The following is a 16,203-nucleotide window of genomic DNA, read 5'->3' on the forward strand; positions in this document are numbered from 1 at the left end:
CTGTAACTTTACTGAGGGGGTGAAGAATACTTTCTGTTTTCTTGAAACTGAAGGGCAGACAGTTACCATAACTAAAAAACTTCCTCAGACACACAGTGATAGTCCAGCAGCCCAAAATGTCTTTAACCAAATTCTTAGTTACTCCAAATGCTATCAGGTGAAGGTTGGGCTCAGGAGCTCTTAGCTAGCTGAGCAGTTGCTGAGATGAAAAGCAGCTGAAACTGTTTGTTTGGAAGACTCATTCACTACAAAATAACTTTAAAAAATCAGTTCAAAAAGACACTGTTCTATACCCCCTGAGACATGCTCACAGGAACATCCCTCTCACGTGTACACACGGGCAGCCTGTCTCATCTGGTTTGCTTCCCAAGATAGATGATAGTAAATACAAATTCTCCTAAATTTGGTCAAATGCCTAAGTGCCCTTTTGTAAGGTCTGTACACACACACTCCTGAGGCAGCAGCTGAAGGGATGGCTGCCCCAGCAGCCCCGTGCAGACCTACCCAGCCGCTCTGCCAGGCGGATGTAGACGGGGTCCACTCGCCTCATGGTCTTCACCAGGTCCTTCCTGCGGAACTTGATTTCCACCGTCCCCTCTGGTTCCAGGATCCCTCCTCTGATCAGTGATGGGAAAAGAGAAAAGAAAGGCACTTTCAGGTCATCACACAAGAGGAAACACAAAATGGAATGGGTCAATGTTGTCTAGAAAATATGTTAAAAGGAGAGAAGAAGAGAGGAGGGAGGAGAAGAGAGGAGGAGGAGGAGGAGACAAGAAGAAGTGAGAAAAAGAGAGAAGAGAATGGGGGGAGGGAGACAAAACAGAGAAAGAGAGAATAAGAAAGGAAGAATCTTAGCTGTTATTCATCCAATGCCACAAATGCACACCAGGCTTCACAGAAACACATCCACCCAACAGAGTACAGTAGAGCCCAATGCTCTTCAGCAGTCTCTTTCAGCTGTGACCTGAAAGCTCTTCCAAAAGGCAGGTAAAGCTTTATGGAACAAACCAATTTACCAGCCATTTCATTAGAGATCCCAGGTCATGTCACTTGAAACTTGGGCTGGGTAAATAAAAGCTGCTTCCAAGAGTTGGCCTGTAGCTTTACATCCTGAGCCACCAGTAACTAGAACTTCACTTACACAACTTATATTTAATTAGAAAAGTGCAACTGCCCAAGTGCTCAAATGACACATAGAACAGCACTTGAGGATTTTAAAGCACACAATTATTTACACTTAATTGGCAAACTTGTTCCAAAGCACAAAGTATATGGAAGCACGGCATTGATAAGAAAATCCAAGCACCAACATCCCACTGTGCTTTGTGAATGAAGGTGATGAATGTTCACAGAGGCCACCTGAGAATGGCTTTGGGATTTACCCACATCCAAGTCTGAGTCAGGCTTTATCTGGGTTGTCCTGGCTGTGGTCACTACGCAGCAAACACCTGCGAGACACAGCGACAACCACAACGTGGTCAGCCCCTTGCAGTAACCAACTGCCACACTCTTAACTGAGAGCTTCTCACTCTTAACTGAGAGCCAGGTAGTTATGCCTCAAAGGAGGTAGTTATGGAGGAAGGAGAAAAAAATCCTGAATGGTGGGGGTTAGAAGGGCCCTGCAGAGCTCACCCAGCCCAACCCCTGCTAAAGCAGATTCCCCTCACTCAGGGGGCACAGGAACGTGTCCAGGTGAGTTTGAAACCTCCCGAGAAGGAGCCTCCACACCCTCCCTGGGCAGCCTGGGCCAGGGCTCAATAAAAGCTGCCATACCTGCTCTCTCTGTCTGCATACATCTCCATGTGGCGAGGATTAATGGTGGGGTCGATCACAGCCCAAGAGCCTCCTCTCAGCTCGGCCTGTGGCGGGATGTAAATCAGCACAGGCTGCCGATACTCTCTCAGGCCATCCACAATGTAGGCACCAAACTTGAGCACTTGGTCGTACATGTCTGCAGAAAAAGGACACAGCACATCAGTGCTTCAGCCCTGCCATGCTTAGTCAAACTGGGAAAAAATACAATTACTCAGCTCTGCCAATCACTTCCTACTGTTACACTCCAAGTTTCAGCTGTCGCTATCTGGACCTGGGCAAGGAGGTGTTCACATCTTGCTCCTAGACATTGGAGATCTGGTCTGGTTCCTGCCCATGGAACCAGCTGTCCCAAACCATGGTCTGCAGAGTCCTCAGTTCTTACCAGCCACTCCTACACCTTGTCTCCTGGAGATGATCCATCCCTGACTTCCCAGCCAAGCCAATAAGTGCTGCAGCAGTTTGGGAAGTCAGGCGAGGTATTTCTGTACTTAGAACACAGCTGCCCCATTTCAAGCTCACTCCCATGGACCTCTATCACAATTCCTGTAACCTGCACAGCACAGCCAAGGGCAGCACATCTTTTGCATCCCTTTACAGCAGTGAGAGCGTGGGGAGGGCTGTGGAACACCATTCTTTTCCTCTTGCATTAAAATGTGTTTAAGGCGTTTTGCTCAAGATTAATAAGAACAACTCCACTGTGTAAAGACAGTACGTTGGAAACATCATCCCCAAAGGTGATTTAAATAAAGGAGAGAAAAGGAAGGCAAAAGAATTTATATGAGATGATATAGTTTGTAATGGATAGAGTTTGTAATGGAAACAGGCACCCTCAAATAGGTATATTGTTACATATAATTCTACATAGAAGTATCCAATCACAGGTACAAGAAATGAAAAATGCTCATTAGGATCATTAGTCCATCTCTTTGTTCACACAGGACTGTAGCCTACGTTTCCTTCTCAGTGCTTTTTAAAGCTTTGGCTTAGAAATCCGGACCAATAAATCTAATACTTCTTTAAGGGCATTTCCACAGCCAAATAGATGACATTTTCCTCAGCATTCAGCCAAATTTCCCCTCCTTCTCTGTCCCCGTTAATTTGTATTACTACTCCTTGCATCACCCTGCATAATCTCTCCACTCCTTCAGGCTTGCTATAAATAGCAGTAGGCTTTCCAGTGTTGGGTTGGTTTTTCCCTTACACACACTAGAGCTATCCATTTCTCATGTCTCCCAGAACAGTACTTTCAATCCCTTTCACCATTTTTGTTCTTTGCTTAGTGCCTCTCTGCCTGCCTCATTTTTTTTCCTGCCCATTAAAATACCAGTGCATAGAGCAGAAAAAACAAGTGGGTTGGATGCATGCACCCAGCACACATGCTGGCCTTCAGCAGTGTCTTAAAAGAACAAGAGATTTTTACTCATCTAAAATCCTTCCATCATTTCAGGGAAGAAAGAGGCTCCAGCCAAAGTCCTCTTGTCATTTAACCCTCGCTTTAATGTTAAGCATTAACATGAAAATAGTTAAGCACTTTGGGAAGTACAGACACACACTCTTACATGTGTTTAGACACACACCAAGATACATGGAGAGGTGTATATTCTCTGTGTGTGTGTGTGTGTGTATAAATAAAACCCACCACAGGCACTGATGTGATCTCTCCAGTTCATTTGCAAGGTCATCGTTCAAGTACCCAAGAAAAGGAGCTTCATGTTATTTAAGAAATGCTAAATGCTGATGAAGTGATGAACAATTTGTTTCCTCTAACTGCAAATAAACATAAATCCTGGCAGAGACAGCGGGGACTGAGAAACAAGCAAAACTCCAACCTTTTCCTTTGTCCTGAGCAAAGAAAAAGACCTCAAAAGGGGTGACAAATTTATTACTAATTACACAATTATTTTATTATGTAGTGCTAGTAATAAACCACTTGAAGTACTTTCAGCTAATTCCAGTGTTAAGAAAATAATTGCTTGATTCAAATTATTTTACCTGAATTAATTCTTTACTAGACATTTTTTACTAGTGCTACATAATAAAATAATTGTGTAATTAGCAATGCATTTGTCACTCCTGCCAGGGGTGTATATTTTACTCAAGTAGGAAAAAGAAGCACTACTTGTTTGAAAGAGGCAGAGGAAAGTGGAGCAGAGAAACTCAGTGCTTTCTGTGCATAGCTCCAAATCTTCAGGTTTAGCAGGTGGCCCTAGCAAGGGCAGGGAAGGGTTCCTGTGCCCGACAGGCTTTCAGGATCACACTGTTGGAGCCATCCAGAAGCATGACCTGTACTGCTATGTGGTTCTGTACACAGTCACTCCTTTAGGGATTCTGCAGCACAGCACTTCCTTCTCCTGGGATGTCCCAGCAGCCTTAGCTTAATATTTAATGTATGGATTTACACCAACTGCTGGTTTCTCTTGCAGGCTAAGAACTTTCACGAAAGTCAAAGGACTGGCTGCTGCACTAGTTTCACATCTGAGTGTAAATGCCTCCGTTGTGGAGGATTTGCCTGTTTGTTTTAAGGTTACAGCTTCCACTAATGGAGATCAAGCTTCGCCCAAATAACCAAGGGACAATCTGACTGGCACCAGTGACAGGTCCCCGTGGTGCCACAGGAACTGCTGAGCTCCAGAGCTGAGCCAAGCAGAACCACAACACCCACAGGCTACAGAAGGGCTCCTGCTCTTCTGAGGGGTTTTTCCTCCCACCATATAAACTGTTCCATTTGCCTACCCCTACCATTCCAGCAAAGAGGAGACTCCTAATGAATGTGTGCTTTTAAGAGGTAAAAATATATGTAGAGTTGATGAAGCTCATAAAAATATTGCAAAGACAACCCAAGACACCTGCTTGAGGTTCCCATACCCAGTCACCAGCACACACCACCTCCCTGATTTACATTAATATATTGAGTATGAAACTACAAAACATTTCCCATACTGTGACAATTGCCTCTTATTTGCAGTTTTGCTGCATTCTCCACTCTTACAATGGAAAAGAGTGCACCAAATTTAACAGCTGCAGGTGGTAAATGATGCCAGGTCCCAACGGTGTGCACAGCTCTGTGCATGAGCTGCCCGTGCAGCCCTACTGCCTTGGTAGGGTGCAGGCTTTATAAACTGTTACTACTGTAACTAACACACTTACTGAGCTTAAAACAAAACCCAATTGTTTCCATCACCATGAGTGCAGCAAAGGATGCCACACACACTTAACAGCAGCTGTTTGCACAACTGTTCTTGCAAAGAAATTGCTTATGTTAAGACTGGAAAAAATAAAGATTACATTTGTGGGCCAAATTTAATTCCTGTATTAATTTAAACCTCAGCATAAGAAGTCACTTGGGAGGACAGAAACACTGCAGAAGTCCTCCAGGAAGAGCAATGGTGGTAGTGATTCAGCAGGGCATGCTGCTTACAGCACACCTCCCCATGCTCTGTCTCCCTGCTCAGCTGCAGCGTGCACCAGTTTCTACTACACAGCCACAGCAGATCTGCTGGAAACTGTTCTCATCACACTGTATGTGTAACTATTGACAGCCTATTGTAGAAAGGCATGCAGACAGCTTTCTGCATTTCCATAGTGTTGGGCAACCTGCCCTGAACCTCTAAAGCTTGGCTGGATTATCAACTAGGGTCTGAAGGTAAACACCAGGCTGCAGACACACCACGTCCCACACAATCCCGCTCCATACAAACACCACCCTCATTCTGCATCCAGGTGAGCAGAGATTTAAACCATCCTTCTCATTCTGCTGAAGGCTTCTTTTTGGTGCGTGTGTGGGGAGGGTATTGTTATTTATAACCTGTCCCAGGAAGCAAATAATAAGTAGAACACGCAAACCCAAGTGGGAGTGACCCGGTGCAGCAGCAGCGCTGCCGTTTGCTGTGGTGAGGATTTGCATCCCATCAAACCCTTCACGCCCAGCCCTGGACCCGGTGCTAATTTCCAGTGAATTTCACGCCTGATGTCTCCCCGTCGTGGGTCACTGCAGGTTCGCCTAAATAAACCCCTTCCAAATGGCTCCTCCATCTAAATATTTGAGCCAGATTCTATAATTTAATTTTACATTATGCTGAGGAGCCTTCTGGCCAGGCAGAGCTGGATGGGGGAACCACCAAGGGCACACGCCGTTATTTATGTCACTTATTTATTTATTTTACAGCTTGAATCAGACCTCCTGGGCTGACTAGGAAGGAGGAGGGGGGGTTTCTCTCTCTCTTTTTTTTTCCCCTCCACTAATGTCAATTTTCAGCATAGCAAGAGCTGTCTCTAATCTTTTCCTACTCATTACACACAATTTTGGAGTCATTTTACCCACAGTGCAGTTGGCTCCTGGCAGTGTGTTTGTGTGCACTGAGGGGTGGCATAATTGTTTATTTTCCCTCCCTGCATTAATCCCCAGCCAGCATTGAAACCAAAACTGCAAACAACTCCCCAAGGAACACAGAGAGTGTCAGGAGAGACCAACACTTGCCATGCAGGCCTCCAGAGCAAGCAAGAGGCAGGATGGAGCAGAGAGCCAAGGGCAATGGCTCGGCTCTTCCCTCCTCTGCAGCAGCTCTCTCCTCCTGTCATCAGCTCAGGGGGAATAAATGGGGATAGACAATAGAAATATCAGCATCCTTGTGCCTTTTGCACTTTGGGCTTCAGGTCACAACTCCAAAGCTAAGCTCAGTTTCTGAGGAACCCAGCAAAGAGCACTGGCAAAGGTGACAAATCTTGTGGTGCCATAAAGGAAAATAATCCTTAACAAATGCTCAGTAAAGTTCCATCAACAGCCTCCCAGTAAGCTGTGTGTCAGGGAAAGCGAGGCACACAGGAGAGCAGTAGCAGCACACGGAGCACAAACCACCCTGAAAGGTAACAGGTATTTCCCAGAGGGAAGAATTTTGCCATCTCTTTCTATCTTTGCATCTGTAAACTCAATGGCGTTGCCTTTCGCCCTGCTAACGAGACAGCAGAGCATGACAGCCTTTGTCACCCTGCCACTCCTTCCAGAACTTTCACCATCTCAGTGTATCTGAGACTTTTCATCTGTGTTCCTCAACTGTCACATGCAGGTAAGGGGCCATAATCTTTCATTTTGAACAAAAGTTATAGTATTAATCTCACACTCTTGTCACGTCACAAAATCTGAAGCAGCACTACGTGGTGCAAAAATGTAACTGCTGGTAAATTAACTCAGCGGTTTTATAACTGTTCACTTCCTCTGAACATCACTACCACCAAAGAGTCAACTGGGAGACAGTCCTTGATAGGGCAATATTACAGCAGGAAAAATCATCAAAGAGACAATGCTGGCAGAATATGCCTAAGCGTTTCTGAAATGAACACAAAGCTTTCCTGGCAGAAGCTGTTTCCTGAGATTAGTGTTTAACTGGCTCACGTTGGCAGCTGTCAATTTTCTTAGCAACTAGACCACCACTAACATCTAGTCCCCTGTTCTCACTGCAGATGAGACTCTTCTTCAAGATCTTTTCCAACCTAAATGACTCTGTGATATGGCCAGTTCCTATGATTATATGAGAGTACATATAAAAATACACCTGCATTGCCTATTTGAAAAGAACTTGACACCACATTTGCACCTTGCATTTTCTGTGTTGTTCCTGCCTTGTGCCTGCTGTCTCTTCTCTCCAGTAAGGAATGACAGGACATGAGGAAACGGGCTCAAGTTGTGATAGGGGAGGTTTAGAGATTAGAAAGAAAAACCAGCAGAGCTAGTGGCATTGGGTATGCCATGGTGGGGAACAGCAGCAGTGCCCCCAGCACTGAAAGACAGGCCACTTTACAGGACAACACCAAAAAGGGATCCAAACTGATGGTTACCTTTCATTCCACCAGAGAAGCCTCTCCAGTTAGCAAAGACCATGAGAGGCAGCCCTTCTCTGTTGAAGTCGTTGATAGCCTGTGCAGTCTTAAAGGCAGAGTCAGGGAACCACACCTGACCAGCCTGCTGGATTATCTGTTGGGAATCAAAAAAGGCTGTTAAGTCTTGAAACACGTTAACACAGAAACAGATGCAACAAGAGCTGTGATGTGGAATTAACAATGAGGAACATAGTGCAGGGAATGCTTGGGATTTGCTTTCCCACAGAAAAACCAGCATAATCCTTTTGTCACCAACATCAACAGAGGCGTTGCCACTGATTCAGCTACGAATAGAGATGGTATGGAAAGCCTGACAATATGACTGATGTAAGAAGGTAAAGAAAGAGAACACAATATGCAAAGGAGAAAACCTAGAAGAGATGATGTTGGGCCAGAGCTGTGAAAATAAGCAGGAGAAAAGCAAAAATGTCAGAGCAGAAAGACCAAGAAACACGTCGGTCACAGCACGAGAAAGGGGAAATGATTTTTGCTTGCCCAAGCTCCTGGGCCCTCGTCCCTGCACCTCACCTAAGCCACAAGATAAGCAGGACTGCTGGGGAATGTGTCTGCTGTATGAACGGCCAACACACTGTCCATTCACCCCTCCCAGCAGTTGCCAGGCATCAGCAGCTCACTGTACTTTTTGACCCACACTTCAGAGGGAAAAAATCCCTTCAAAACAAGTCTCTGTGGAAAGAGCAGAGGACAAACAAGCAACTGAGCACAACCTACCTTGGCCTCAGAGTCCAGGTTTGCAGGATCAGCAGGGATGCTGAGCTCCACCGTCCTTGTTTCTACGGCAACTACTCCTACAGGTATCCCTCCCAGCCTGGAAACAGGCCAGACAAAGCACAGTTCACATTTCCACTCTTACACAACTAGACATTGTTTCCAATTTGCACCAAAATACTCAAGAGAGACAAATAATGCAAGCAAATGGCAGAAGCAGCATTCTGGCTCTCCTGAAGAGTTTCAGCATGTGGTTGGAGAATTTCAGAGTAGAAATTACAGCTCTTAGAGCAAAATCTACTTCTGAAAAGTAGCACATATCCCACTAGAAATGAAACAGAATCAGCCAAAGCCCACACTTTGAATGCTAAAGCTACATCTCCACCACCCTTTACCTGCCACCACATAGATTTTGATACTGATGGTTGTGACCACAAAAAGTAAAGGTGAAGGCCCAAGGCTTCCCAAGCCCTGTAATTCACAAGCACTGTCAGCTGATGAAATCCATCCACAGGCTGCACATCTAAGCAATGCTGATGTCTCAGACACCCTAAGCCTCCAATGCTTACAGATCTCCCACTCCCACGAGGTCAGGGCGAACACTGGGTCAAAGGTTTGGGTCTCCTGTCTCCTCCCCAGCCCCTGTGCTGCAGGAGGACTGCAGGGTAGGAAAGGTGCAGGGCTGGCAGTGTGGGCACCAGGGAGGCTGCTCAGCTCTGCATCCCGCAGCATCTAACCACTCCTGCACACAAAAGGCATCTTGCTTGCGCTGACAACCGCTTGCTCCCAGGCCGGGAGTCCCAGCAGAGCCAACACTCTCTCCTCAACCACCTCGAGCTGGATGACACAGGCTGCAGGCAGCAAAGCGACAGGGCCTGTGTGCACCAGGGGGTTGAAAATATTCCCATTCACTATGATGAAGAGTCTGCCCAGAAACCCGTAATTGCAGAAGCCGTCTTAAATCGGTAACTTATAACTTCTGTATTAGGGCCCATGTGACCTAATAAAGAACATCTTTATCCAAGTATTACAGTTATTTATTGAACTTGAAAACAGCTCAAAACAACTTCTGTTTTCCATTATACTTCATATAAATTTTATCAGGCTAGCACATGAAGATGCTACATCTTGTTTTATAGTGTGTCCCTGGACAAGTTGCCATAGAATAATAAAAGACAATTTACAGCCAACAGCACACATATTCCAAACATACATACAAAAGATGAGTTTTGGCAGCACTTACAGTAACAATCCCAGAAGAATACATTCCTATTTGTTTTTTTTCAAAATGCCACTGCTTTTGAAAGAAGTCAGTTTCATTTGTATTATGTATACCCACGTGGGAGAGGCCAAAGAAACTTGGAATTTGTCAGAAGAGAGGAACTACAAATGAAGCTGAGCATGGGCCTGGACAGAGACCTTCTAGCTTTGCCAAATCCTTGATTCCTCTCCCTCCCCAGCCCCTAGTATACTGCTTAACCTAGAGGCCTTTCAATAATTATAGGATGCTGAGAGATGAACCTTTAGAGTGTCACAAATGGCAGACCAAACAGGGTCACAGGACATCCCGAGGTTACCTGCTACAATTAGGAGTGGAGTCAGGAGGTTATTTTCAGATCCTCTCAACAATGTGTAAAGATCAGAATATTGTGAGTGGAAAGGATTTTCAGGGGTCAGAGCACTCAGACCTCTAGCACCAGCAGTGGTCAGAGACTTGAAGTTTGGAGAAGGCAGAGCTGAGCATACCCTTGTAACTGGAGTCTCCTTCAGTTATCAAGCAGCATTTCATTAGCACATTAACAGAACCATTAGTGAACGGTTCCATGGTTGTTTCAGAGATGCCCTGAATGGACACAATCCTCCAAGACATTGCAACATGAGCTCTGGTCAATGTCATACACTTTGCTATTTCTCAGTGTGACTTCTGGCTCTCTGACCCTCAGCAGGAGGACTCTGGAGAGCTGTTGCTTTAGGAAGTCTAAAAGAGAAATGGGAGCTGCCAGTGCCAAATGTTCTTGGGCCATGTGTGCCACCAACATAATGGAGATAAGGAACAGCACTAGTTCATGGCTCTACTGGCTGTGAGCCTGGGTGGCTGTCCCAGTCCTTCAGTCACCAATTTGGCTGAGGCTGATGTCCAGAAGGCTGCTGGCATTACCAGGTAATCTAGCTGTGGATTGTGGGCACTGTGATACTGATAGTACAGGAGGTGAAAGGCTTGTAAATATAAGGTTTTTCTTTGCTGTAGACTTCTGCCAGGAGCTAGGGCCCTCTGAGCACTCGGCATGCATGGGCACGACCACATCTCATTAACTCTAACACCTGAAGCCTCCAGGAGCCCATTCAGGCACTTCAGGGTTTTTTTTTCTCTCCCCTCTTGCTTGCTAAGAACAGAGAAGAAAAAAAAAAGGCTGACAATTAACCAAAACCACTGACATCAATTAGGAGCTGGGAGTCTGCTGGAGGCAAGAGTATGAAGCTCTGTCTTGAGAGGAGAGCTGGCAGTAGTGTGAGGAATGAGGAGTGACAAAGGATAAGTATGCTGTGTTTGGACAGCTCGAGCACTTGTAGCGGAAACTCGAAGGAGATAAATGTACTCTTTCAAAATGGCTTTATTCTGAGAGGAAGTAGACAATAAGACCAGGAAACTCCCAGTGTCATTCTAGGTGGAGGCAAAAAAATTACAGAAGAAACTTGGAGAGAGGGGATTGAGAGGGTTTTGAGCCCAGCTCTGATTTGCATTCTGTCAAAATACAGGATCTTATCTCCAGGCTTCTGCTCTGAGAGTTCATGAACCTGCAACACCCAGGATGACCCAGGCTGCAAATATTTTCAAGAAATGGATCTCAAGGCAACTGGGAATATTTTAGAACCCTGCAGAGGTGCCAGATCACAGCAAGGTAAGGGGAGGTGACTACCCCTGGGAGGAGGCAAGTGCAAGAGGTCTCTAGAGCTGCACATCTCTGCATCATGAAAAACAACCAAGGTCAGGTGTGGCAGGGGCTCGTTTGGAAAATGCTGCAAGCTATTCCAGGCAAGCCTCAATGCTAAGCTCTTCTCTATGCAGAGTTTCTTGCAATTTGCTCTGGTGTTAGCTGAAGTTTTCTTGCAAGTCAAATAAAATACAAAACAATGAACTGTGTAATGTACCTTCAACTAAGTCAGGGCTACAAGAAGGCCTCACTTGGCAACCACATACCTAGGGAAGCACCCACAGTCTGCCAACATTTGTAACATTATCTCTGTTTTGGACTTCTGTGCATGTCAAAGCTGTCACCTCCAAGCAAAACAGGAGAAACCATCAGACCATGGTGATGAAGGCCATGCAGAAGCATCCTATTCAAGCAATGACTTATTTTTACTCATAGTCATCAGCTTTCAAAGGATGTTTTAAAAAATGCCAAGCATAACAAAAGCTCCTCTATTTCTACAAGTGTCTAAAAGGCCTCTTAGAACTTACCTTGCTCTGCCAACCACAACTGTCTGTGCCCAGGGCTGCATGATCTCCAGGAACGAGCCATTGTCAAAGAAGCCACTTAGCCACTGTCCTTTCTGACCTAAAGGGAATGGAAAAATATGGAAATATCAGAGGAGGGTAGAAAGGAGAGAGAACATCAAAGGAGCAACTGAAACGTCCTTAAAAATGCCAACTGGAGAATGTGGCACTGCCTTTTATTTATTTATTTTAAAATAGATTATAATATAAGGGAACATTAGAGAGCTGAGCATTTGTCTGCCTTCAGCCATCATGTCCTATTTCATTTGCTAGTCTGCATAAAGACAGTAATTTATCAGCCAAAGCATCATTTATTGTTAAACGATGGGGTTCAGATAGCAGAGGGACTTCTCATGCTTTTACATAAATAACTCTGTTTTTTTTCAAGACACTACAAACATTTGTCAAATACCAGTAAAGCCATTAAAGATGTTTTTCAAAACACCTATTTCTATTTTAAAAACTTATCTCACGTTTTCCTCTTGATTCTGACTAATCTGTCCTTTAAGGAGAGAACACTGAAGAAATTCAACAACTACATGGGAAAGCTTCTATGATATTTTAAAAGCAGACCAAGCATTTCAGTATGATTTCACACATTCTTTTAGAAAAACTGAAGTACTCTGATACCAAAAGTCTGCCTGCTCCACAGGAGGCACCAGATGATGCACCTCTCCTTGAACTAAAGCATGCTTTAAGCCATCCTGGATCAGAGCATATGCCATCAGACTTCTTCTGCCCAAAGGCAGCAGCAACTTCCTAACACTTGAGAGAAATCAAACTGTTTCCAAATAGAACATTATCAGGATGATTGTGCAGTTCTAACAGAAAGAAACTCTTCCTGACCCTTGCAGACAATCAGCTCCTACCCTGAGGTATGAGGGCTTGATTACCCTGGTGATCAACTGGTATTATTTGCTCTTGATAAAGCCAATAAAATATCAGACTTCCTCACAGGCTTCAATATATTGATAACATCTTTCCACCCTCAGGTGCAACACCATTCAACAGTCTACACACGTTCTCAGATTGCCAGTTGCCTCTCCCCAGCAGCCAGGTGGCAGTTTCCAGTGTATTACTCTGCCTTCTACAATTGTTCCTTTAGTGGGCACCAAAGAGTCTGTGAACAAGTTAGGCCTCGCTGCACTGACCTGTGCAGGAGCATGGCATGGTTTCCACTCACCAGAGAGAAAAATCATGCCAGCAAAGTCTTAAACTATTTCCATTTGAACCCTACTCCTGTGAAAAGGTAAAGACACAATGAAGAGCTTTCATTTGGGCTCTCTGTTGATGCTGGCCTGGGGAGTGACAAGTAAGACTTGCTGACAGGTCTCTTTCTCTGCAGTCCTCCAGCTGCGTATCCCAAAGTCAAGGCGTAAAGATACTCTACCCAGGTACAGAAATGACAGCTCTCTAGAGGCACCTGCCTTCCACTGAGGCTTCACAAAGCTCTGCAAAAAAACCCACCACACCAACCCAACACCCTTCCAGCTTCACCCCTTGGCATATGGCATCTGAGGAACGCTTTAATCTGAGCAAGCACCTCTGCCTCTGCAAACCCAAGTCCAAAACCAATTAAAAGTGGAGATCCAAGCAAGCTAACCTCTGCTGACTTAAACAGGATGGAGAGTGTTTTATCAAGACCAAACTTGTAATTACTGTGTTCTACATTCCTTGCCTCTGTGGCCCCACTGTAAAATGTGACCATTCATTTCAAAATTATCTCTTTATCGTGAGCCCAAAGCTGATGGTTTAGATTCTGGCCTCGTGTCGGGCGTCAGTTTGAAGAATATCACGGCAATATCTTCTCTAATAAATGGCTTTAACTTTTCACCTAGGAGATATCTGCTTTAACTTATCACAGGGAATCATCTGCTTTCCTTAACGCTTCCACTAAATTAAAATCTGAAGTCACTCGATTTGGAAGCCAGCGTTAGCTGCACTCAGACAGCTGGATGAATTACTTGAGAGATGATGAAAAAATATTATCCAAAACCAGAAAACTTAGTTTATCACAAATCTCATTTTAGACCCCCAAACTCATTAATAACAGCAGGCGTAATAGTCACCCAGTTTGCAGTTTGTACACACGCGCAGGCTGCACAACCCCAAAAGCTTGCGTGGGTTCAATGGCTGGAAACATTTCCTACAATGGCTCTCCAGGATCTGCAGGAATATTGTGATTACTTCAGCACACAGACCCTTGGTGCATGGACTTTCCTCTGAACCATTACAAACCAAAAGTAAAACTATAAAAGTAACTCATAATTGCAGGTGCCTACAAGTGCTCAGAATTTACACCCTATTTTTACATCTTTTATTGAAACTGTTTACAAATATTTACTTTAGAAGCTCTGAAACACATGTGGATTGCAGACACAAAGCTGTGACCAGGAGCCTTGAACAAGACATGTTATTGCATGTCCTGGCCACCAAAGATGTACGTACTTGGATTTGGGCGTCCAGCCAGCATCCAGCGAGGGTCGTAGGGGGTCTTGGTAGGAACAAAGTCTATGGTTCTGTCTATAGGATCCTTGACTTTGAGGATAGGAACAGGGCTGTATACACTCTAAGGAAAAAGAAAAAAATCATTGAACAAAGTAATTCTCCCACATGGCTTTGCACCAAACACCAGCTCAAAAGCACCCAGTCAGAGTCCTCGTTCCACCACACCGCGCAACCATTCGACTGGTGGGTTCTCAGAGCCTTGGCAAGAGCCTGAAGAAACTTCCAAGGTGCTCCCGACACTCTCTCAAACCCTCCTTTGGCATCAGCTGGCATACACTGTACTTCATTGACTCTTGAACTCCAGGCACAGTCAGCATTAGCGTGGGGTTGCAGTTTCATTTTTGCAAGGTGCCCAGGCCACCTGACTCATTCCATGGACTCTTTCCTCAAGAAAGGAAATGTTCTTGTTGCTGCCTTCTTGCCTGCAGAGCAGCTTACACATACATATCAACTCCTACAAATTACTGCCTCAGAGGGAACTTTTAAGAGTCTTTGCAGTAAGGGACAATCCACTGCTTACATAAAACCCAGCTGCCCCAACTACTGAGGGTAGCAAGCCAAGCAAGTGGTGTGAAAGCAGCTGAGGCAGTGTCAGGTTGCCTCACATCCCAGCTCCTGCAGCATTTCAAGACCAAAATGACTTTGTTTACCTCCAACACTACAGTGCTTAACAGCCTTGGTCAGGAGCCTGAACCATTTTGCCAGGCAAACAGAAAACATACAAACCCAGAAACCACCCCCCAACAGATCCAGAGAGCTCCCCCAAAGCCCTGTAAATTCTTGCAGGGCCAGGAGTTACCTTTGGCATGTAGGAAAGCCACTGCAGGATAGTGTAGACTCCTTCAAAATCATCGCAGACAGTGCCGTGCGTGACGCCGTTGTTGTGCATGATCTGGATGCCACCCAGCTGGTTGTTGGAGGTGTACACCTCCCGTCCAAGCACCTTGGCAAAGAACACAGCAACAGCCTCAGTGGATGGAGAGGTGACAAGGATTGTGTTGGCTAAGCAGAGAAGCTCATCCCTGCAGAAAGTCACAGCCACTTCAACACCACGGGATGGAGCAAACTGCTCACAATAGACAGGTAAGAACAGTGATCCTCAAGGGGAACGAGGCACGTGAGGAAACTGAGGCAGGGGGGAGTTACACAACTTGCCCTTCCCCAAGCAGCAATGGATCTGATACACAACCAAGTGTCCTGGTGCTGCCCCGAGCTCAACTCACTAATTCAAAATGGTAGGGTGAACCCATTGTGGACCCATTTAAACCTTTAACCACAGAAAAAACCATCACCCTGTAGAAAGACGAGTGTAGCAAAGACAAAGTCCCACCAGCTCCTTAGAGAGACGGGAAAGAATAAAACTCTGACTGCTGGTCTTCTAATTCTCTTGCACAGCTCCATCTCTAATCTCAGCCCGGGCACCGCAGCTCTTTTCTCATTCTCCTGCTGTCTCTTTCCATTTGCCCTCTCGCTGACTGATACACTGATCTCTCGGTCACTCGGCTTTCTGCTCCACTGAGTCCATATTACTAATAACACCTCTGCCACGGCCAGTTTACCTCATGAAGGCAGGAGCACATCATTACAAAATAAACTCATAACTTTGACATTCCAGCAAATACATGCCGTTTGTTATTTTTATGGGTTGAGTCTTTCTAACAGACAGAGGGCATTACATACCTGCTTCATTTAGATCTTAAAACCCTCCCTCAAACACACACAAACAACCTGCCCTCCCCCACTAAACAACCAGCACAGCTCATTTGAAGAAGAAGGGTTAC

At 45.2% G+C, this 16,203-nt stretch overlaps 1 protein-coding gene across 4 annotated transcripts in view; it reads right to left on the bottom strand.

The window, feature by feature from the left end:
- Window positions 1-16,203, bottom strand: part of ACACA (acetyl-CoA carboxylase alpha) — a 127,608-nt gene that overhangs the window by 16,572 nt on the left and 94,833 nt on the right. For all 4 annotated transcript variants that reach the window (XM_062012233.1, XM_062012234.1, XM_062012231.1 and 1 more), the window contains 7 exons: window positions 15,222-15,365; window positions 14,363-14,483; window positions 11,879-11,975; window positions 8,422-8,518; window positions 7,648-7,783; window positions 1,774-1,951; window positions 505-617 (listed from right to left, as the gene is read on the bottom strand). In XM_062012233.1, the coding sequence (XP_061868217.1) occupies window positions 505-617; window positions 1,774-1,951; window positions 7,648-7,783; window positions 8,422-8,518; window positions 11,879-11,975; window positions 14,363-14,483; window positions 15,222-15,365 (886 nt within the window). The remainder of the gene's footprint in view (window positions 1-504; window positions 618-1,773; window positions 1,952-7,647; window positions 7,784-8,421; window positions 8,519-11,878; window positions 11,976-14,362; window positions 14,484-15,221; window positions 15,366-16,203) is intronic.

Source organism: Colius striatus, chromosome 20 (genome assembly GCF_028858725.1).
Source record: "Colius striatus isolate bColStr4 chromosome 20, bColStr4.1.hap1, whole genome shotgun sequence".
Lineage (NCBI taxonomy): Eukaryota > Metazoa > Chordata > Aves > Coliiformes > Coliidae > Colius > Colius striatus.